The following is a 23,940-nucleotide window of genomic DNA, read 5'->3' on the forward strand; positions in this document are numbered from 1 at the left end:
CTGAAGAGACTGTGACACCTCTGGGGAGGAACTGGAAGTATTGAATCCCAGAAACATCCTTCCTTTCCTTTTCTGTCCAAGAGAAAGCTGGGGAGATCAAGAGAAGAATCTCAACAACAGCCTCTGACTGAATGCAGTACAGTCACCTGGCCAATGTAATGGAGGAGGAAGCAGTGATAATTTACCATCACTCTGAGGCATGTTTGCCATGACATGGCAGGGGGAGAAGATAATGGACAAGCAAAATACCTAGCATTCCATCAGCTCTTACTCCTACATCACACAAACACCTGCAAGTTGCAACACAAACACCTGCAAGGCGCCTGCAGGGCAGGGAATCCTGTGACTTGTGCAGGATTAGGCAGTTGGCCATACAAAGGGCTTGGTACCCTGCAGCTGGTCATCTCCCCCTGCAACCAAGAAAGACATTTGCCAAGTTACCGCAGTTGTTCAATCACATTAACTACTCTGAGGGGAAGGCACTTGTTTCCTTGAAATCCCACTAAGATTATCACATTGCCTTTCACTGCTACCAAGGAACAGACAGTGAGAGTGAGTGCGTGAGGGAATGAGTGAGAAAAAGCAAGAAAAGCAGAGGGGGAGATGCAAATTGTTGTGGAAAATGCATTGTCTTCAGACTCAACCCACCAAAGCTTCAGAAGTATGAAGCACATGTGGGCAGTCACTAAGAAAACACCCAGGGAGAAGCCTAGGATCTCTGCAATTTCCTGCACTAACAATTCCTCTTCTAATATGCCATTGATATTACTTACCCCTTCAAATTAAAACACCTTGTGACTTTTCAAGCTATGGAAAAAGCATCAGTGCAAAAATCATCAAAAAGCAGGTGTAACCAATCTTTAAAATTTTGTAGCACTGTGAAGATACCATAGTTTCTCAGGTTTTGAGATCATTATTTATACTTAAGATAAAAGAACTACTGTCTTTAAATGACCTCCTTTCCACTCTGCAGTTTTCATTTTAACTTATCAACTGCTGCACTTAACTACCACTTCAATATGTGTCTAAAGCACTAAGGTCTTCTTTCTCTTAACAATGGAAAAATAATATCATGTGCATCAACAATGATACATAGTGGAGGTTCTGACTGGATATAATGAAACAGTTTTCAGTAGGAGGGTAATTAGGAATTGGAAGAGGCCACACAGAGTATTTGCAGAATGTCTGCTCCCAGGCATTTATTTCCGAAACCTGATGGAAGAAAGCCCTCAGCAACCTGCTGTGAACTCAGCGTTGACCCTACTTCGAGCAGCCCATTGAGCAAGACAACCTCCATCCAGCCTCAGTGGTTCAGTAGACTACTGTCAGATAAAATGTATCTCAAAAACACCACAGAGAACCCCAGGAGTTTTACAAAAAGTTTTCAAAATTAGATGTTTTTAATAACATTATCTGCCATGAATTTTGTCCCCAGTACCAGGCTGCACTCCTTATGCATGAGGCACTTGAATCAATGATCCATGACTGACAACTTTTTTAGTTTGATTACTTTTTTAGTAAAAGCACAGTTGTAACAAACTTATGAGGCACATGCATTAAAAGATAGCAAAGTAAATTAGCCACTTTTTAAAATATCCTTTGCAAATAAATTATTCCTTTTATAAGTACAAGAAATAGCATAGTAATTTATATACAACATTAACTGTGTTTCCTCATCACCGGTATTTCTGATTAACACTGCATACACTCTTACACAGTACTTGTTAACAAGTCCACTCACACCCCAAGGAAGCAGATGCACACACCCATGCAGAACAAACTTTGCAGGTGCAACTCATCCTCACCTTGAGATTGGGTTTTGCAAGGAGTTTCAACAGCTCTCTGATCTCACTGCTCAGTGGTTTGCTCTGCAGCTCCTCAGCCAGCTGGGTGGGAGATTGAATCAACACAAAGACCATTAGCAAAGCGTTGTTTTACCCAGTGCATCAGTGACAACCCAGAATCTATCTTGTTCAAGGTTATTGCTTTCCAGGATGTTCAAACAGAAGCCAGTATGAAGGAAAACACCATCAATCACCGCGCTTCTGTTTCTAGCCCTCAGTGGACCAGATTTAAGCCAGGCCTTTTGGCTCAGTTTAACACAAGTAATCATTTCTGGCAAGGGTGCAGCCAGATCACATTCTGATTTATAGCAAAGGGGGCAAATCCCAGCACTTCATTTAAGTGAATGGTCTTTTGCGTGCAGACAAAGAACTGCTTGTAAAAATGACTGGATCAAACTTTGACACTGTCTATAAAAAACAGTTTCGAATGAGGTGGTGAAATCCACACTGCTTCCAAAAACCCACAGTAGCTGTGCTGTTTAGGACTGGGATAAAAAAGCAAAGTGCCCCTACAGTGCAAGCAATCTGAACCTTTTATTATGTTTACACATACACTGGAAGGAGCTTGTTAAACATGAAGCGAGTTAATCATAATATAATTTATAACAGGTCATCAGCAATTCAAGCCTGTAAAATGCACAAACTATGTCCTAACAACAAGATCAGTAATTTATGTTTGGTTATACTACAAAACTGTGGTGGTGAACAATAGAGCAGCAGTTTAACTGTTAATCCCATGGCTATTTGGCTCACATCTTGGGTTTTTCTTATCATGCCATTCTCAACTAATTTGGACTCAAGAGGCATATTTTACTGCAGGATTTTAGACTCAAACTATTTTTCCAGAAGAAGGAAAAGCTAAAATGCATTTCAAAACACTGAACTTTGGTTTAAAATTCTGAAGCCACATGGCTCATAATGCAAAACATGATTTCAGATAATCACTCATTTTCTTTGCATTAAATCAGTATCATAAAAATGTCTCAGAGAAAGATTGGCTGTTTGCAGCAAATAATATTATTTGTCTAACCTAATTTTAAATTTGTACTTTCATTTTGTATACATTTTCAAGATAAATGGATCAATGTATATTTTGCATAATTACATATAATGGAAAATCTATTTGAAGAATCCATTATAGACATCAGACATAGTTTGAATACCTTTTTTTCTTTTAACCTTCAAATTAAACAGAGTATTAAAAATTCATCACCTACCACCCCACAGACTTCTAACTATAATTCATAGCTAAGAACGTCCAGCAAGTACCTCACTGCTACTATTAACAATATTTAATTAATACTGGTTTGAATACCAGTATTAATTAAAAGATTAATACTGGTAAATAGTAAAAGATTAGAAAACAGTCTCTGTAGGAAAGGTCAGAATGAAATATTTCTAGACACAAAGCCAAATATTGAGGTAATCTGACTGCAACTGAGTCTGCATGTTGGAAAAGCCCTGCAAAGCTGAAAATATTCTGTTATAGGAATGACAGCAGGTCTATGCCATGGGTTATGCTTGGTTCTCTTTTCATTCTTTAGATTATACTGCTCATCATTGGAGAATAAAATCTATTCATTCATGTTTCACTGATGGAGACAAGCAGCCACCCTGCAGAATGACCATTTCAGCATTTCTCTCTCAGATGAATTGTGCACACGTATTAACACCAGCAGAACTGGTGTTTGCTTTGGTGGTACAAATGCAAATGTACATACATATGGTTTAGAACAGTGAGAAAAAATACTTCATTACTGCTTTAACAGACATTTTAATCTTATAATTTAGAAAATATTTTTCAGAGATAAAATAATTTAAAACTTGTTTTCGTTCATGTGATTTATATTATTTTCCAAATATTTTCACTGACGTTTTAGGCACCTTTAATATCTTGTGACAGAAGAGGAGGAAAACAAAGATTGAAAGACAAGGTTTTGTCATGTTTTCAGTCATGTTTACCACCTCAGCTGGTTCAGACTGGATTTTTATTTGTTATTGTTGTTGTCACTGTTGTTGTTGATAAAGAGCTGAGATTTGAAACAGCAGCAGTACATGGCATACTCGGGACACACTGACACCATGCAATCTCCTCCTATGCTAAAGACTGCAGGAAAAGCTGTCTGAAAACCTCTGTGGTCTCTTGAGGGAACATTTCAACCAGCTCTTTATGAAAAGCTGCCACTGAAGAGAGGGGAAGAAGGAGAAGGCCAGACATGGAGTGAGGCTGGCAAGGTGGGGAGCACCAGGGACTGGTCTTTAAAGCTTCTGGAGAAAGTTACAAAACTTCTTTTGACAGAACAGTCTTTCTATCAGAACAGTCTATCCTGCCAGTGATATTGTTGTGGTTTAGGAATGGTATTCTCCAATTTAGCACTCCCACTAAAACCATGCACCATCTTTCCTTCCCTCTCCAACTGGAGGCACAAAATACACGATCACAGGATGAGGCAAGAACAATTTACTGGAAATGGCAATGAGATAAGACAATGTACTATACTGTATGTATATACTAATAATAAAATAAGTAATACTAATAAAAATAAGTAATAGCAAAGATATTAGTAACAAAAGGTATAAGAAAATAAATTATTCATATGAAAAACTCCCTGATAATAGACAATACCAGATGGGTCTCTCCACCCCCTCTTCTTGATTGGAACAAAACCTTTCTTCCTGGAAGCGATTCCCTTTCACGAACTCTGAACTGACTAGAGGTGGTATGGAATAACCTCCATGTCCTAACCATACCCTCTCCCAACTAATGCAGAAAATTAGCCCTGTCCTGGCTGGAACCAGGAGAGATATTTAGATAATTTGCATGAAATCATTGAGCCCTAAGTCAGACACAGCTGTTCCAAAATAAGAGGTAAACAGAATGTCTGATGGGAAATTCAGCCTAAAAGTCCCTGGGGGAGGGGAGAGGAGAGAGAAGGTATGGCAGCTGGGAATATGAAAATGTTTAGAAAAGCCTTGCAAAAATTGTTACTTCCAAAACTGCTTTAAAAAGTAACACAAGAGTAAGAATACACTCCTTCAACAGATTTATTATAGCAGCACGTCAGATTTGAGTTTTAAATCAAGCAGGAAATATCTAGTTGCTAATAAGAATATTCCTTCTTTAACTATAGAAAAGTTACTATCAGTAAGAAGAGAAAACATTAATTTGAAGCCTATTGAAATGAAAGTGTGTTTAATAACACAAACATGGTCTTAAATCCCTGAAGTTGACAACCAGTCAGACAAACATGCCAAAAAATGAATGGCACTTTAAACCTGAAACTTCATGAGTTTGAGAGTTACAAGGCCTACTGCATGTAATTTTGCTTCCTCAGAATTTGCTGATAGCTACCAAAACATGAAAAATCCTGCAGTGTGCTAGCCTGACTTCAGCCACCAAAGGACATCCTTACCCTTTCAGACAGTGCCCATAAAAGCTGTAGTTCACCTCCACATAATTAATGAAGAAGCAACAAGAGCATCTATTAAAAAGAAGCTAGGTAGATGCCTAGACACAATCATGTCCCAACATGTACACTTAAAATACTACCATACGTACATAATAATACATTCACAGGGTTAAAAGCCCCAACCAGCCTCAACTGAGGCATGACAGAGTACTTCAATCTGGAGATTTCCAAAACTATACATTTTAAATGGTCTGAACAAAGAATGAGATTGCTCAGAATTTCTGAAAGTATCAAAAACTAAGTTTTGCATCCAAAAATAAGAAATTATTTTTAGTTAGAATTTTAGACCAGAGATATAACACAAATATTAGCAAGGATTATTAATATGTCAGCAAAAACTTAATGAAGAGACTTTCAACCAGCTTTCTAATTTTCAAAATTACTATCAATACTATTCAAAGCTATGCGAAGGTTAAAAAATGTTACTAATGTATGCCTGATGTCAAGGCTAATGTATTATTATAGTTGGTATATTACAGGATACAGCTGTCCTCCTACTGAAACATGATGAAATGATGAAATTACCGTGTATCCTTTTTTCAATAGTCTTCAAATAAGTTTAATTTAGTTTTTTGTTAAAATGCTACCAATCTCAATTCACAACATTTAATCATTTGTAAAATTTAAAAACCAAAATCTATTATTTATATAAATAGATAATTGATATTTTAAAACATCTATAAAATATGTGAAGTTTCAAACATGCTGTATTTGAAATGGATCCTAATACATATTGCCTTTTCCAAAAAGCAACCTGACATCATCAATTGCAACGAAGATTTCTGGATTTCACCTAAACCACAGTTTATTAAACATTTCTGTGTTCTGGCCTGCCTCAGGTTCAGTCATAGTTTATACAGGTGTGTTCACAATTCATCTGAATCCTAGAATTAACCAAATAGCAAGAAACGGCAGGTTGGATTTTTTTTCTTTAAAATAAAAATTATAGTAACAGGAAATTAACTACTCCATCAATGCTGACCACTTTTACAATTTATTTTTTGGTTATGAAGGTAATTTGGAAAGCTCCAATATCAATAAATCACTACCGTAGTTTCTCTTAAATAGTTTTGATATTTTTTCAACAAGCCTTCATCCTAGGCATTTCATATGTTTAGTTTCTGTAATATTATTTGTCATTTCTCATGTTCTGTCAGCAGTGCCACTATCTCATCTGTCTTTATTTTTCCAAAGCATTCCTCTTGTCTGTGATTTTCTCAAAACACTAATAGTTGACAGCTTTTCCCCTCCCAGCAGAGTTCGAACCTGTAATTTTTATTGCTTAGTTACTAAAGCAGAACAAGAGGCTACCTAGATGCAATGTTTTTTAACATGCAAGTGAATAAAAATCAAAGTAATATCAACAACAAGCTCAGTGATGACAGAAGCTTTGGAAACCTTTGCAGCTTCTTATGATTTCAGCTCAGAAGATTATATTCATATGTTTGCCCTATGAAGAATTCTGCTTGCAGACAGTTTTTTGGTAGACTTGGTACCAATGATCTCAGCAGGGGACACTTACATCATCTGCCAAGGCTGCTGCACCATGGAGAATGGGCATCGGGTTCTGTTTTTCATAATAATGCAGTTTTTCATGAATCTGGAAGACAATAGAACAAAGTGATAAGTTTATTTAGCAGCATGAGAAATGGTACAAAATAACTGTTGAGTCTGTTGACTGTAACTAAACATCCTTACAGTAACCTGCAGGCAGCAATCAAGTAAATGCAATTCATCATCATCCTCTGTTGAAGTGCTAAGAATATGAAATCAGATGGAAAAAATGCTCAGTATGCAGACCAACCCACAGAAAAACTAAACATTTGTGATTTTTCTCTCCTGGCTTTCTCTGTCCATATTTCTAACATATTGCTTCAAGTATCAATTACATTTTATATTGCTGCTGAAAACACAAAGCATAAAGTGTTTATTCCCAAGATGGATATAAAAACCCCTGTAAATTATGATTTATGAAGTGAAATAATAGCCTGCCACCCACATCCTGACAGACAACTTGACGGAGCGGCTGCTGTCATTAAAATAATTCAGAAACAAGGGCAAAGCAGTGCTAATATGAATTCTAACACATTTGAAAGAAAGAGGCACTCCTTCAGCAAGTTAAGGTTTTTAATGAATAATTATCAACATTAAAGATGCACTGTACTTTGGTTCTTCCAAAAAGGGTAAGGATACATCATTATTTAAACACCACCCTGTTCCCTCCTCCACAAGTTATGCATTTCAAAATTTAGATTTTTTTCCAGTATGAATGCTTTTAAGACCCAAAGTATTTTAAGACTTCTAACAAGTTTCTTTGTAGCTATTTCAGAATAGCATAAAAGACTATATTAAGCATTTAACTTTATTTATTTATAATATTATTTTCCTGAAGATACTTAGATATACAAATATCAATTAAAATCTAAAAACAGAAGACAACAGTAGTCTGAACTAATGCAAATGTACCTCATTCTTAGATTTTGTGCTTGAGTTCTGCTGCTCTGAAGGAGGCATGAACTCCAGATGGTTGGAGGAGTTGCAGAAGGAGCTAAATTGGGGACTTCTGTGCTCGGCAAGGAGGGGAAAATGAGGTCTGGCGAGGCTGTGGGGTGCAGAACTTGGCTGGGGACTCCCTCATGTCCTTGGGAAACAGGATCCCCAGCGATACTCTACCACTCCCCAGCATACTACTGGGGGAGGAGTGGGACAGATCCCAAACAGCAGGGACATATTTAAAGAGCAACCAAACCATTCTTCACACACTGAAACTGTTCAGAGTTGACCAGATCATCTCCATTTTACACCAAGTGTTCCCTCCAGCATTCCCCCCTTCTCCCACATTTGCTCTTCTCTGCTTACTACTCCCCCAGCAGCACTCCCCTCACTGCCTAGGACTTGTTCCCTCCTTAATTTAGAGGTCATTCTTTAAACCCTCTCTTTTTAATTTACACTGAACTTTCACAAATACGTCCAGAACAGGGTAATGCCATGTCAGTGACACTTGTGCTTGCCATTTTTCCTGTCTTCTGCTGTGCTTCATAACCCTAAGTCCACATCTGTTTTTCCTCATTTAGACTGTATGTTCTTCGAAGTAAAAAGCATGCTAATACACTATGGCATAGTAAGATCTAAGTCTTGACTGATTCCTTCATCATTTCTGCTATCTTAACAGGATTATTTCAGTATGTCATTGGTTAAAGGATACTGAAGTTGTGACATATCATGGTGAAGCATGAAGGCACTACAGTCGCTTAATTTATAAATTGTAAAATAATTTGTTCTCATCTGTAAACTACATGGAAAGCACTACTGTCTCCAGAACATGAATCTGAATTTTACATCGCTTATGTAGACATTGTTTACTCAGCAATTACTTAGACTAATTCATACTTGATTTCATAAAACTCTAATAAGTGACCAGACAACTTCGTATTTCTAGCTCACAAAGCAGAGAAGGCTAAACAAAACAAGGAGTTGCAGCTCCCCAAGTTTGGCAGAAATTTGTGATTTACTTGAACTGTTAACTTGAATAACTAAAAGACATAGTAAATCAAAAAGTCTCAAAACCATCATTTTTTGATTGCTTCAAGAACATCTTGATTTTATCCAGATTGTGCTTCTGTCAGCTCTGTGGTCAGAAGCAACTGCTCATGTTATCCCCTAGTTTCTCAAAGAAAATAGAAGTGCCACTGCTGATTAAGCTACTTTTATCCTGGACAACCTGTACATATCTTTACCACTGAAATTAATAAAAGGAAAAATGAAAAAGTCAACCAAACAAAAAAATGTGGTGACATCCTTGCTTAACCCGTCTTTGAGAAAAACGTTATGCAATTGTAAATTTATGCAACAAAAAAATAGGTTTTCAAGAAGTGGCACAGTGTAACCTGAAATAGTTATTGGCTCTATAGCCAGAAATGGCAAAAATGACTGAAAACGAATTTTTATTTTCCTAAGAGGGGATATTAGATTCCAGTTAAGCATTTAGGGACAATCATTAAAGTTTTATATGATTATGGAGGAGTTGTAGAGTAACTGCCTAACCAAAAAAGCAGAAGCTGAACAAGTAAGCAGGAAAATTTAACTGCTACTAGACAGTTCTAGATACTGGATTTTGTTACATCAGGTTGAAAATTTTATTAATTTACCATACTAGTACAATGAGTGACTCTAGGGATAAACATTTCATGGTCTGTGGTAACAGACACTGCAACCTCAGCACACTTCCATTTGAGATGCAATACAGAGTGGGGTTTTTCTCCCAAATATCTGATTTTATTTGACAGTAGTTTGCCTTTGTAGTTGATTCTATTTTTAAAATCAAATCATTAGACGACATCTGTCTTTCACATCTTTGTAATTTAAAGGATATACCTATGGAAATTAAAAACCACTGGTCTGTGCATAAAGATGCAATCAGTGTGCAATACAGGGATTACCTTTCATATTAGTATAAAATTACCGCATGCATCATAAAAACAGTTACCTCACACCTCTAATTTCTGGATCAGTAATATATCATTAATGCATGCAGCACTTCTATATAATATATTCCTGAATGCAATAAGAGAGGAGATTTAGCTCCGCTCCACTGATAAAGCAAAAATTTCAGTGAGACAAAAATGCACTTTGAGGAAACTCCTTCCCTCCTTGTGTTTAAAAATGTAAGCCAAGATGATTTGTTCCACAATTTCCCCCACAGATCACAGCACTGCTGACTGGCCTCTCATTCTTCATGTTGTATTTTTAGGCCTTTTTGGAAGACAAGCACAGCACTTGCCTTTTCCTACTCACTGGGCACTAGGTCATCTCTGCTGTCTTTCAAAAATGACAGAGCACATTTGCAAGCTCACCTGGTAGCCTTTGAATTTGCCAGACTTCAGGGCAATAAATGACTGCATTTATGACAAACACCTTTAGAAAAACTACTGTGCAAGCAGCCACATGCTTTGGTAACCTCTACACATGCTGTCTTTCAGTTCATTATTTTCCCAAATATGATTTTTTTACATCATGCTAATAATACATGCACACCAAGCACTGCATTTCCAAATTTCAATTCCTATACAAGTAGAATTTGAAATTTGAATACCTAGATTAAGTGAATACATTGATGATAATGAATAATGTCAAGTAGCCAAACACAGAAATGAAAAGCAAAACAGGACAAGGTGGTACAAATACTTTCCCCCTTTATAAACATCACTCAGTGAAATTAAACTGTAACAGAAGTTAAAACCACCCTGGAACACTTTGAGAGAAGTATGAGGGGATTCAAAAGTAGAAACGAGAGCATTCACCAGCTCAAGGTAAGATGTATCATATTTGCAGCCATTTGTTTGAGCTTCAATCTAAAGAATTATATTTAATACAAAAGGCAACTTTAGCTTACATCGAGACGTGATACCAGATGTCCAGTAACTTTAATACCATTGCCTTGTCTCTACTAGAAACTTGTAAAACGTATGGAAAATATAGGACTGTACATCTGTTTTAAGTTCTTCTGACATTTACATGTAAAGCCTCAATACTGAAAATGTCTTCACAGATGAGACCAAGTCTGTTAAAGCAAGAATTATATATTGTAAATAAAACATAAAAAGCTGTTCTGCTGAACAGATGACTAAATTGTGGGATGCTTTTTTTGGTTTTTTTTATGACTACCTATTCTTTTCACTGTAGAGTAAGAACTTCTATGAGGTTCTGCAAAAACTGACAATCTACTCTGAAGTTATGCCCCAAGAGGGAAAAATAATCATTTGCAAATTTATACAATTTTTGGCACACTTGTAAGCCAGAAAAATTGTTTCTGGATTTTCCCAGAGACTGAATTAAGTTTTCTATAATAAAGCAGAGTAGTGTCCTCAGCCTGGACTGTTTCAAAACCCAAGAGGAGCTTTCTAAGACAGAAAAATAAAAATCTCAAACAAAGGGTCCTACAAAACAAGCTTAATTTCTCCTTTTAGTTTTCTAAATTTTCATGTACAGTTCTAATATAATATGATTAAAAATAAATCAGGGGAGGGGGATAAGCATGCACCAAAGGTGACAAAGAGATAACAAGACAAACTTAGTCTTTTTAACTGAACAGTTGGCATAGGAAAAGAATAAGTGTATGTAAGAGTACAATATGCAAACACCCAAAAAGCACTGCCCATCAGTGAGCCAAATCAGCACATAAAAGACAAGAAATATCATACATATCATGTGAAAATGTTCTGCCGACACACAAGGATGTCACCAACTACTCAGACATGTCAACACCTCTGGATAAGAGCTTTTTTTATGGTAATGACACCTTCCCAACAGGAGGTGCTGAAGAGGATCTTATGAGTATGTGAGTATTTGCACTGACCATCATTCTGGGGCAGACACAATTCTGGGCCAGAGTGCTTCTCCTTTTGAGAAACATCAGAAGATCATACCCTCTTATGAGTTATATAAACATTCCCTTACTTGGGTTTTATTTTATGAGATGAAATATCACTCAGCATAAAGATAGCATACCTGCAAAATTTGTTTTATCACCACATCGTATACATTTCTGGGGTTTTCCTCTGGACTAGTCTTGCCTGCTGAATACCCATTAGCAGCTAATCTGCTTGTTTAGTTTCAGCAGGAAAGAACCCCTTTCATATACTGGACTGCTGATGTAAAACCAAAGCAGAAGTTGAGAAGATGAGAAATTGCTTTAAAAAAAGCAGTAGTGATCTGAACTACAATGTCAATATAAACACACACACAAAGCATCAAGATGTGTCTAAAGTACAGGCATTGAGTATATTGTAGAAAGTCCATAGCAGTTGGCAGAACATCTCCGCTAACTGCTCTCTTCATTGTATTTTTCATCATACATGACAGCAAGAGTGTCTGAAATCAAAGCACTGACAAAAGCCATGCAGCCACTGTATTTATTGGATTAGTCACTTACATGGATGCATAATGGAAGACTCATGTACACAGAGAAGCTGTTAACTGCCCACCAAAGTTTCAGATTGATGTACATTTGCAAAAAATTATTTCATTCCATTAGTGGCACCCCTACAAAGTAGTACTGCTACAAAAAAGAGCATCTATACATGAAGAAGCCACAGCAGATTAAGAGAGTGGGAAAAGAAAGTAAAAGAAAAACTGTTGAGGGAGGAGTAAGTGCAAGTTTTGGCTTAATCTGCAATTTGTGTTCTGCATCTGAAATATCTGAAGCAAGAGAAAACATTCCAAGGCACTCATGGCCATAAAAGACATGTTTGTGAATAGTTCCAACATTAACACAGTGAGATTTCAATATAAGAATTAAGAGTTTTCATTTGATCACTAACAGTATGACCTTAACTCTGGGATTTAGACTCTTGGAGTTCACTGTCTAAATTTATTAACAACTTAGGAGTGAAGGTAAAATAAATAAGCAAGAATGAAAAAAAAGAAATGATGGGCTATAATTAAACAAAAGAAAATTACTATTAAAATCATTCAGAAATGATAATTACATACCATCATCTCTGCTGAAAGAGAATACATATTTTTCTTGATGTAGAATTTAAATTAAGAGATGGTTTAATTCACTTCCTTTCTCCTTCCAGAACCATACTGTACCATATGAAAGTAACAGAAAAGGTAGCCAACTCTTTGATTTATCTTCATCACTCAGTGGTGGCCTGTAAGTCTATTTGCACAGGACAAAAATACAGACTGAATGCAAAACTACTAATTTGTTCACAAGCCTTCCTATCGTCCTTATTGTTGCAGCTTTGGTACACTAAGGAACTTAAATACATTAAAAACTCTGCAGTACTATGGCATGATGAACACAAGGTGTAGGAAAACTTAGAACACATACAGCCTTTAAATCACATTCTAGTCATACCAACTGAACTGCAGTTAGAGACAGAATACTGATAAGAAATGCACTTACTGATAAGAAATTAGCATTATGTATTTTAGAAAACAGAAACAAAATGGAAATTAATAAATCATAGGTAACTATTCGAAGTTTGCAATGAGCATTTCAATCCCCATAGTAACATTAAATTGCCTCAAATATAGAATAAGTGATTGCAGAAAGGCCTCTGAGAGAATGTTACAAGAACCAAAGCAAGCCTCTGGCGGCTTAAAAACAGATATCCAGAGATCTTGATTCTAGCCCAATTTGCCACAGCAAAAAGTTTTAGCACAACAGACGAGCAATTCTTCTTTAAGCCTTTTTGCAAAAAGCAGAAGCATGAATTTCCTAACAATTCAAATGCAGGCTAATGGCAAGGAAATATTTCTGCCTGAATAGCTGGAAGTTAGAAGAAATTCAGAACTTGGCAGATAACCCTAATGAAAGAACTAAAAACTTGCACTAAATAACGAATTAAAATTTTCTTTATTGGAATAGCATGAAATCACTAATAAATCAGAAAACCTTCAGACTGTCTGGTATTATCTGTTGAAGTGGGTTTGGCTGGGACAGAGGTCATTTTCTTCATAGCAGCCTGCATAGTACTGTGTTGTAGATCCATGACCAAAACCGTGCTGGTAACAGAGCAAGCCTTTACCTATTGTTGGACAGTGCTTGTGCAGTATCAAGGCCACCTCTGAACTTGCTCTGTGCCCTGCAGGGAATAGGCTGGGGGTGGCCAAGAGTCTGGGAGGGGACACAGCTGGAACAGCTGACTGTTCTTCCAAAGCAGCTACTGTTTGGAGACCGGATGGGCACTGGTCATCTGGTGGTGGTGACTCCTTCTGCAGCATTTGTTTCTTCCCCTCATAACCACCTGGAACAAGGAAATAACCAACAAGGCATCTAAATTCTTGGACAGAAATCCAAGCTCCTTAGCTGGAGCCTTACCTCATCTGCTGCTAACAAGTGTTTGAGGAGTTGACAAGGGTTGACTTTTTGAGGAGTGGACAAGGGTTGTAACTGGAGATTTTAATACAGTTTCAAAAATGAGGCCTAAGACTGAACTTGATGGGACTTTGTTAATTTCTGTCACCTTAAAACATTATATCCATTGAAGATTAAACCCACTCATGTTAACACTGAAGGGAACATTAGAGGTACCACAGGAAAAGAGAAGCCTGTATCCACGGTCCTGAAGTTGCAAAAAACGTCAGTTCAGTTTTGTGCTACAGCAAAACACATGAACAAAAGAAACCTCCAACACTCTTTTTATGTGTCATATGTGTACTTTATGTAAGTCCATTATCTGAAAAGAGACAACAATTAAACATGCCTATCAGGACCAAAGTGCTCTGAGGTTACCAAAATTTCTGCAGCTGTGTTAAAAGAACGCAAACCAATCTCCAAGTGCAGAATCACAGAATGGTTTGACCTTTAAAGATCATTTAGTCTATACCCTTTGCCATGGGCAGGGGTACCTTTCACTGTACTGAGTTGCTCAGAGTCTTATTCAACCTGACACTGAACACTTACGAGAAAGGGCATCCACAGCTTCTCTGTTTCAGCGTGTTACCACCCCCATTATAAAAAATTTCTTCCTTCTGTTCAATCTAAATCTACACTAGCACTGCTCAGCCCTTAAAGATAAGGTTGCCAAGAGTCCAGGATGTGCTGGATGACACTTCAAAACTGTCCTTTACCCAGCAATCAGAATGACCCATATTCAAAACATAATTCCTCCAGAAATTTCTAACCACATTGCATTTTCAGAACTGTATGCACATTTATATTAATTTTCTAAGTTAAAAAATGTGGCAAGTGATCACATTTATAAGGACATTTTTCTTGCCACATTATGTTTTGAAAAAACTGTACAATGATGTGCTATCAATAGATGTACAAAGTTACATTATTTTAAATCAGGTGTGATCAGTGCAAATCAGCAGTGGTGCTTGGAAGGGTTGCAGCTCCAAATCAGACTCTCAGCAAATGTTGCTTGGAATTTGATACAGCCAGAACATGGTTATGAATTGCTCAGATGTGCACCAGAGGTGTAACAATGGAAGTGTCCAGTTAACAGTGATAGCAAGTATCATGTGATTATTACAAATTATAAAACTAAAGCAAATAGAAGAAGCATAGCATGCTATAAATGAAAGAAAGGAACCTTTGAGGGGAAAGAAGGCAACTTTTGTCAACTGGCAAAATCAAATTATGTATTGATTTTGTTAGGGATAAAAATGAGGCTTGCTAAAAATTCCAGACATATGGATTATTAATCTTTCCAGTCAAATAACTTGTTTTTATCGTCTAGCCAGAAATCTCAAGACAGAAGGAATGCCTCTGCACAGTGAAGTAAATTGTATAGTAAAATCCTATTCTCCCTGAATTTATTTTTTTTTAAATCTGTGGTTTCAGGGTTCTCTTGTCAATCATTTGACACTGTGCCTCATTACATAATTTGTCCTTCACCCTTGATTCACCTTGATGAGCTGGGCAGGATCTGAGGAAGATGATGAAGACAGAGAAAATGAAATGCTTCAGGAAGAACAGCAGTATTCCAGAGTTTATTTGAGGCAGTCTCACAGATGTAGCAGCTCTGAGACTAACCTGACACAGCCATGAGGGCATTGTCAGATTTGATTTTGTCCTAACAAGAACTAAGCAGGTCTGTAAGGATCCATCTCTTGAATTTTATTGTAAAATGAAAAAGCATCTCTTCTACTCTTTTTTGAGAAAAACCAAGACAGACATTAGGTGAGCAACTGATGAATCTGGTGATCCTGCACTTGCTTCTCTGTGCCATATATACTGTGTTCTTAAATTTCAGCTCCCCATCACATTTGTTTTTATTAGAAAAAGTACTTCACTATCTGTGAAATACCTCCTATTGACACCGTTAACAAACATGTCCTTCCTGAACAATGGGACATACCTGCAGACCTGTGCCTCAGAGCTATGTCCTGTAATATTTCTAATTTAGAATTTCCTGTCTTCATGCTAGTATCACCAAAGAATATGAGGAAAAAATTAATAAACACCTCCACTATGCCCACCTTGACTTCCCTTTATCTGAAAACCAAGGAGAGGCTTTAAAACTGAGGCCCATTAACCCAGCACTGCCAAGTCCACCACTAAACCATGTCCCCAAGTGCCACACCTACACACATTTTAAATACCTCAGGGATGATGATTCAACCACCTTACTGGGCAGCCTGGTCCAGTGCTGGAGACCACCCTTCCAGTAAAGAATTTTTTTCTAAAATCCCATCTAAACCTTGCCTGGTTTAACCTGAGGCCATTTCCTCTTGTCCTATTGCTTGATACTTGGGAGAACAGACTGTCCCCAACTGGCTACAACCTACTTTCAGGTAGTTGTAGAGAGCAGTAAGGTCTTCCCTGAGCCTCCTTTTCTCCAGGCTAAATTCCCTCAGCACCCTCAGCTGCTCCTCATCAGATTTGTGCTCCAGACCCTTCACCAGCTTTGCTGACCTTCTGTGGACATGCTCAAGCACCTCAATGTCCCTCCTGATTTGAGGACCCTAGTGCTGAATATAGAATTTGAGGTGCAGTCTCAGCAGTGCCAAGTACCAGGGGATGGTCACTGCCCTGGTCCTGATGAGCACACTATTGCTGATACAGGACAGGATGCCATTGGCCTTCTTGGCCACCTACATAGACACATTCAGCTGATGTCCACCAGCACCCTCTGGTCCTTTTCTGCCAGGCAGTTTTCCAGCCACTCTTTCCCCAGCCTGCAGCACTGCAGGAGCTGTTGTGACCCTTGATGCCCTTGTCCAGATCATTGACAAAGATATTAAATGCAACTGGCCCCAATACCAAGTCCTAGGGAACACCACTGGTGACCAGGTGGATGTAACTCCACTCACCAACACTTGCTGGGCACAGCCAGCCCAACAATTTTTTGCCCAGCAAAGAGCACACCCATCCAAGCCAAGAGAATGCTGTGGGAAGTCACATCAAAGGTTTTACTCGTGTCCAGGTAGACACATCCACATTCTTTCCCTCATCCAATAAGCAGGTCTCCTTGTCACAGAAGGAGATCAAATTGGTCAAGCAGGATCTGCCATTCCTAAACCCATGCTGGTTGGGCCTGATCCCCTGGGTTGTCCTGTAACTGCCATGTGGTGGCACACAAGACAATCAGCTTCACGACCTTCCTAGGATCTGAGGTCAGGCTAATAGGTCTATAGTTTCCTGGATCCTCCTTCCAATCCCTCTTATAGATGGGCGTCACAATTGCTGACTTTCAGTCAACTGGGACCACTCCAGTTAGCCAGGGCTGCTAGCAAATGACAGAAAGGGGCTTTGTGAGCAGTTCTGCCAGCTCCCTCAGTACTTTTGGGTAGATCCCCCCTGGCCCCATAGACTGGTGTGTGTCTAAATGGTGCAGTAGGTCACTCACCACTTCCTCCTGGATTACAGGCCACCATTCCGATTGCTGTGCATGTCTTCCAGAACAGGGGCTGGGTACCCACACAACTGGTCTTACAGTTAAAGACTGAGGCAAAGACGGCATTAAGTACTTCAGCCTTTTCCTTGTTCTTTGTCAGTATGTTTTTCCCCACACCCACTAAAGGATGGCAATTCTCCTTCTCCATTTGTTGCTAAAAGGAGGTAATATGGTAATAGCATTTGCTATTTTATTTTTGCTATGGTAAGCAAAACAGATTAAATACTGGCTACAAACCCAGTTATTCATGCAGAGTTTCTAAAAATGTTTATTTTACTTGAAAAAAAATTCACTTTGAATTCATTGTTCCTTATACAACAAAATAAAGGTCCTATTATATGAGATTTCACAGACTTCATTCAAATGGGCCTTTTTTTGTCAGTAATAAGGAAAGGTTTTGATGACTTTGCTTATAGGAAAAGGGTCCCTAGATAGACAGAGGAAGTTCAGACCAAAGCTAAACAAGTTGCACTTGCTCCAAAATAAATTTCCCTGCCCCTTTAGAGCCAAACAGTCTACATGGCTACTGTATACAGTATTTTCAAAATTGTTTTTCTGTACTTTTAACCCCAATTCCAAAGGAAGGAGCATCAGAACAATTCCAAATTTGAATGAAGCTCTCTTATGTGAGCTAAGGACATGAGGTTCTTGAACAGAAAGAACAGAACAACATCAGACTTTTTTCCCTTTGAAACATGCAGTTTTCAAACAGCAGTCTATGGATGCTGAGAGATCCCTACAATTTTAATGCATTACCATTCATAAATACATTTTCAAATAAGATCTGAGGAGTAAACCCATCATGTCCCAGTCTGAATAGTACAAGTCAGAATTTGATAAAAGTATAACAATTCTCTTCACCCAAAAGCACACACAGACCTGTGTAAACGCATGTTAAAAATGGTAAAAGTTTGAGGGAAATATTTCATTAGAGCAATACTGAACTCAGGATTCCAGGTCTCAAATTGCTCTTTCCAGTTTATGGCCCTTCTGTCTACACACTCCCACTTTGATGCTCACTCTTCCTCCCCTCAGTATTACTACTTTAATAGAAACACTTTTAAACTGAAGCATTCAGATTTAAATGGAAGACAGGATTTGAGGTGGGCCCACATAAGTGTCTATTTCTCTCTCTTCCTAGGGTCAAAATCAGGGTTCACCATTCACCGTACAAGATACCAAATCTTTAACTAAAAATTCTGACTCAACTCTCAAGAAACTTTGTGCAGTATTGCAGACACAGCAAACTGAAGCACACATACAGCAAAATTCTCAAAGTCATATATGTGAGACTGCAAAGTTAAATGATAACAGTACTCAGAATTATAAACATTTTTTATCCAAAGATTTAAAAGCACATTACCAAGGGAACTAAGCATCAGTTTCCTCATCACCAAAAGGAAGACCATGACTAATCACAGACATAAAGTGTACTTGATTTCCAAACCAATACCACTAAAAGGACATCTCTTTAGAAAAAAGTACTGCAAGCATACAATTTTTTGGTATTACAATTACCGATAGTGACATACGTATGACCAACTGTAATATTTGTTTATATGTCAAATATATCAGAAAATCTTTGCTTCTAAGTTAATTTTAAAATATATTTTTATTTAAAGAATACTTAATGCAAGCAAGAATGAAGTTGTAACTCCCACTGAAGCCCTTCAGTTTTGAGGAAGAGTACACAGAAAAGCTGCACAGTTGTAATGAAAGAGATATGGAAACAACATTTACTGCAATAATCCAACAACTGTTTATATTATTCTAAATAAAAAACTTGATGAAAAACATTTAATTCAAGCAATAATGAACTAAAAATTAGTTCAAGTAAAAATTCTAAAATAAAAATGAAATATTTCAAATAAAAATTATCAGAAAAAGACATACACATCTTTATTATTTCAATCCTACATTGGAAAATAAACTTTGGGTTTTGTTTTTTCTTTAAGGACACCTTTCATTTTTTCGCAATTAAATATTTCCTTTTTAGGTATCACCTGATTGTGTCTAAGTAATGCAACAAAGACTTGCAAAATGTATGCCTAACAAATTTGAGTTACTATGTATAACAACATAGTAATATAATAATTTATCTAAAACATCAGAAATTAAAAACTTCAAGTCTTGGTATTGGTCAGATTTTTAAAAATCTAAAAGTTTATATGTATATAAAGTATATATTTATATTTAAGAAATAGAAAAGTTTCCTGAGCAAACCTTTTTTAAACAGTGCAAATATGTTACTGTTTTCTTCCCAAATTTGCCCTAAACCAGGACAATAGCAAAAGTGTTTCTCCCTTTGAGGTCTAGTATTTTAAAGATCTTTATGAATTTGAGAGGAAGAGTTTTTCCTTAGAAAAATCAGAAAAATAAAATCATTCTTTTATCCTGAATATCAGGTTTGAATACCTAAAAAAAATATAAATTCTAAAATAAATAAGCATAATTATACTGATAAGTATGAATGGAAAAAGGAAGGAAACAAAAATGGAGATGGTGCTGAAATGTAAAGAACAAAGATCACAACAACAGCTGACTGCACTGTAGAATCTATCATTATCTGAAATCCTCCTAAGCAGAAAACATACCAGCAACAACGCTCATCTGGAAAAATGGCAATCACGAACACTTCATGACTGGTGATCAAGTCTGATTATCTGATTCAGCAACTTTAAAAAACCCAAACCAATATTCCATTATTTCCTAGTGCTTTATGCCTGTATGTTGATTAGAAAAGAAAGAGCCATAAGGTGAATTCAAACAAAAATTTACAATACTTTCTGTGCCAATACCAATACCCATTCATGTTACATTACTCCCAAAGTTCAAATTAGAAAACTGAACAGGTAACTTGATAAGAAAATGGAGATAGCATGTCGAAAAAAATTAAATTAAATTAATACTTTTCCAAATAAAAAGGTAACAGGACAGGTTTTAAATTAACAACTGTATGGTCCTGCTTTGTCAAATAAATACAGTCAAAGAAGAAACTTTAACATGAGACAGAACTGAGAGATTAGAATTGTCTTTGGAAATCTGCAAAGAAAGTGTAGAAACACTGTGCAATAAGAGCAGGTCCCCAGTTCACTGCTAGCAAACTTCCTTAAAGACTAAGTTTAAGATTTAATTTAGAGGCTAGAAACAAAACAAAAATGTGCCTAGATTTAATACTTACCTCAATAATGCCTCAAATGTCTCAATGCTTTCTTTCAGAGAACACCTACACTTATATAAACATTAAAAGGATCTAATTCTCCCACAAATGTTTTTACCTGTAAAAGTTCTGATGTGTAAATTTAATTTCTTCTGATACTATTGCTTTTAAACATCAAATTCAAACTGATGTTATTTTTATGTCATTACACAGAACAAAATTTTGAGACTTTTTTCCAAAAGCAAGTGACTTCCACTGTTCTGTCAAGAATACAAACCCAAAGGAAAGAACTTTCCTAACCCTGCTCACTGAGTAAACACAATTCTAACAGGTACAACAGCTAAACTACTCGTTTGATTGTCAGATGGTTGCTTTTTTCAGCAAGCTCCATTCCCTGCAGAATTAAGATCCTAGAGAAATGCCAGTTAAATATTAATAGAAGAAAACAGGATTTTCTGCATACAGGCTAAGACACTTTGGTATAGAATCGGGCTTTTCCAGTTTTACTATTCAACCAGGGACTGCCAACTTTAAATCACAAAGAGTTTGGTTTATTTCTGCTTAGTACAGTAAACATCATCCTTACAGTCTGTACTCAATGCAAGTTAGTCCAAGACTGAATTCAATTCAGGTTCCCTGAAGAGATCCCTTCTGCGCAGCTCAGTGTTACAGAATTAACCCATTCAAAACCCAAACTTCATTCACATGGATACGGACATCTGTGCACAGAGCTAAAATTAAATTCATATATATATATATATAAATATACACAGACATACATTTATCAATTAGCACCATCTAGTGGGGTCAGTACAATTTATGCGATGTGAGAAACATGCAGCTCACTTTCTGCTTTTTCTACATCCTATGCAACATGCCATGATACAGCATAGGTCACATAACCAAAAAAACTTGGATGCAAAGACAAAAATCAACAACAACAACACCACAAAAACCAAATAATTCACAACATTATGCTTTTCCCTTATAAATTACATTTTAAGAAAAACACTGAGATTGAAAGCTTTATGTCCACATACATGAAAATTTACAGACAGGAATAAAACCCCTGACCTTTTAGGCATTCATACACATGCAAAACACAATTACAATTTAATTACTATTGCCTCACGAAAAATCTGCCACTTTTTAAAAGAAGATACTCTGAAGTATCAAATAAAGCAGAAATCCCTTTTACTGAAGGCCTCCATCATCAGAGCAAAATTCTGTTGTAAACACAACTTTTGTTAAAACTGCACCGAAGTCCCACAAACACTGGATCCCAATCCAAAACCCTAATAAAATAACAGAGTAAATACTTTTTAAATATTCACAATAATTAATTTAAAAGAGGTTAACTATAAACAGATACTAAGGAGTAACCTTAAGCATTAATGCAGTTTCTCAAATATGAAATCTAGAAATTGATTTTTAGTTAATTCTGTACTTAAAACTGCAGGAGACTTAAGTCACAGAAATAAACAGTGCTGAAGAACTTCAAATGTAAAAGCCATCAGAGGTATACTCCCCCATACATCAACCTTAGGCAAGACAGACAAAGAAAAGCAGCTGCGTGTGAAGGTGCTTAAATGTACCAAGCAAAGTCTCTACCAGGCTTTGCCAACAAGTAAGGGAGCTAAAAACATTGCCATTCCCATCTCCCTATGCCTACATACGGTCTATGTTAAAAACCCAAGCAAAATCAAACAGGAAACAATTAATCACAAACATTATGTTCATACTGAAGACTATTAGGACAAGTCACCACTGTAAAGTTAAACATTAAATGTTCCTTAATGAAATCATGGCCATGAAAGCAAAGAACGCCTATGAAGACATGCTTTGCATTCAAGTCTTCCCTAGTTTCTAAAAGAGGCGATTGATCACAAAGCTTTCCAAGCAGATCACAACATAACTAACAGACCTTGGACAATGTGGGACAGATACAGAGTCCCTTTTTTTTTCTGGGAATAATGGTAAAAGTAGGTGAAGAAAAATTGAAAAATGTGGAGAAAATGTGTAAATAGTGGGGCAAAGTTAAGATCAATAAAAACCAGTAATAGAAAACTTGCAGTGAGTACTTCAGAAGGCACAGAATATGAGAAGAGGAGCTGCTGAGGCCTGCACACTGCAGCCAGGGGCCAGGCTACAATTTAAACTGCATGGAAATCAAAACAAAGAGATTCTAATAAATCAATTAATACCAACAAGCAAGATTTATAGCAACAATTTTAAAAAGACATGAAGACAGCACCTTAATTTTACTTAAAAGGATACAGAAATGTGTTAGGAGTAAAATGTCCTAAGTAAGTTCAACCAGAAAATTACAACAGTGTTAAAGGACAGAACTAATTCTCAACCTTCCCTGTAGGGGACGGAGAAACACTAACACTTAAGTGCAATGTGTGCTGTGGGATAAAGAAAAATATGAAAAATAATGACAAAATATTGGAAGAAAATTGCAGTAATTTAGAAGAGATTTACTGCCATTTCCCCATACCTTTTCAGACCACTGCACTTCAAGTTCTGCACTAAATCATCTAAACATACAAACCTGTTTCACAGGAAGCTTCAAATCAAAGCAAACATATTAATTTATTTTTATATTGGAACGGGTAACACGAATGTATTTGCACAGGTGTACAAAATTACAGCCACACTATATCTTTAAATATTGGAAAGCTGGTAGAAAACAGCAGAAACTGCCCAACGAGGAGACAAGAGTAACAAAGATAAGGGAGTTGCATTGATACTCCTACCATTAAAAAAAAAAAAATGGGATAAATTTAGCAATTTCATTCAGGTAATAAGGAGCTATAAATACACAGACCAGCAACACAAAATTATCAACTGTTGAAATGCTAAAATATTTCCTGACAGTTTCCAACCTGGAACTGTTCCCCAGCTCCAGTTCCCTTTTTCCAATAGGATTCAACCAAAACATTAGCTAACATGACCTAGCCTGGTTTACACTGCATTTGAATATGAAACCAGTAAAAATTTAAATAATATCAAGAGTATCATTATCCAGCATGTTTTGTTTTACATTTTTATGCCATGAATCGTAACATTAACAGAACCAAAAGGCAACAAATTTCCTTTTCTATTGT

At 36.8% G+C, this 23,940-nt stretch overlaps 1 protein-coding gene across 4 annotated transcripts in view; it reads right to left on the bottom strand.

The window, feature by feature from the left end:
* The window catches only part of MPP7 (MAGUK p55 scaffold protein 7), a 156,402-nt gene that overhangs the window by 58,465 nt on the left and 73,997 nt on the right, over window positions 1-23,940 (bottom strand). For all 4 annotated transcript variants that reach the window (XM_014248784.2, XM_005518709.3, XM_088058400.1 and 1 more), the window contains exons 5-6: window positions 6,837-6,914; window positions 1,806-1,886 (exon numbers count right to left, since the gene is read on the bottom strand). In XM_014248784.2, coding sequence (XP_014104259.1) covers window positions 1,806-1,886; window positions 6,837-6,914 — 159 coding nt within the window. The remainder of the gene's footprint in view (window positions 1-1,805; window positions 1,887-6,836; window positions 6,915-23,940) is intronic.

This window comes from Pseudopodoces humilis, chromosome 1 (genome assembly GCF_049639895.1).
Source record: "Pseudopodoces humilis isolate 2021_Gansu_Grassland_sample_001 chromosome 1, ASM4963989v1, whole genome shotgun sequence".
NCBI classification, from domain to species: Eukaryota; Metazoa; Chordata; class Aves; order Passeriformes; family Paridae; genus Pseudopodoces; species Pseudopodoces humilis.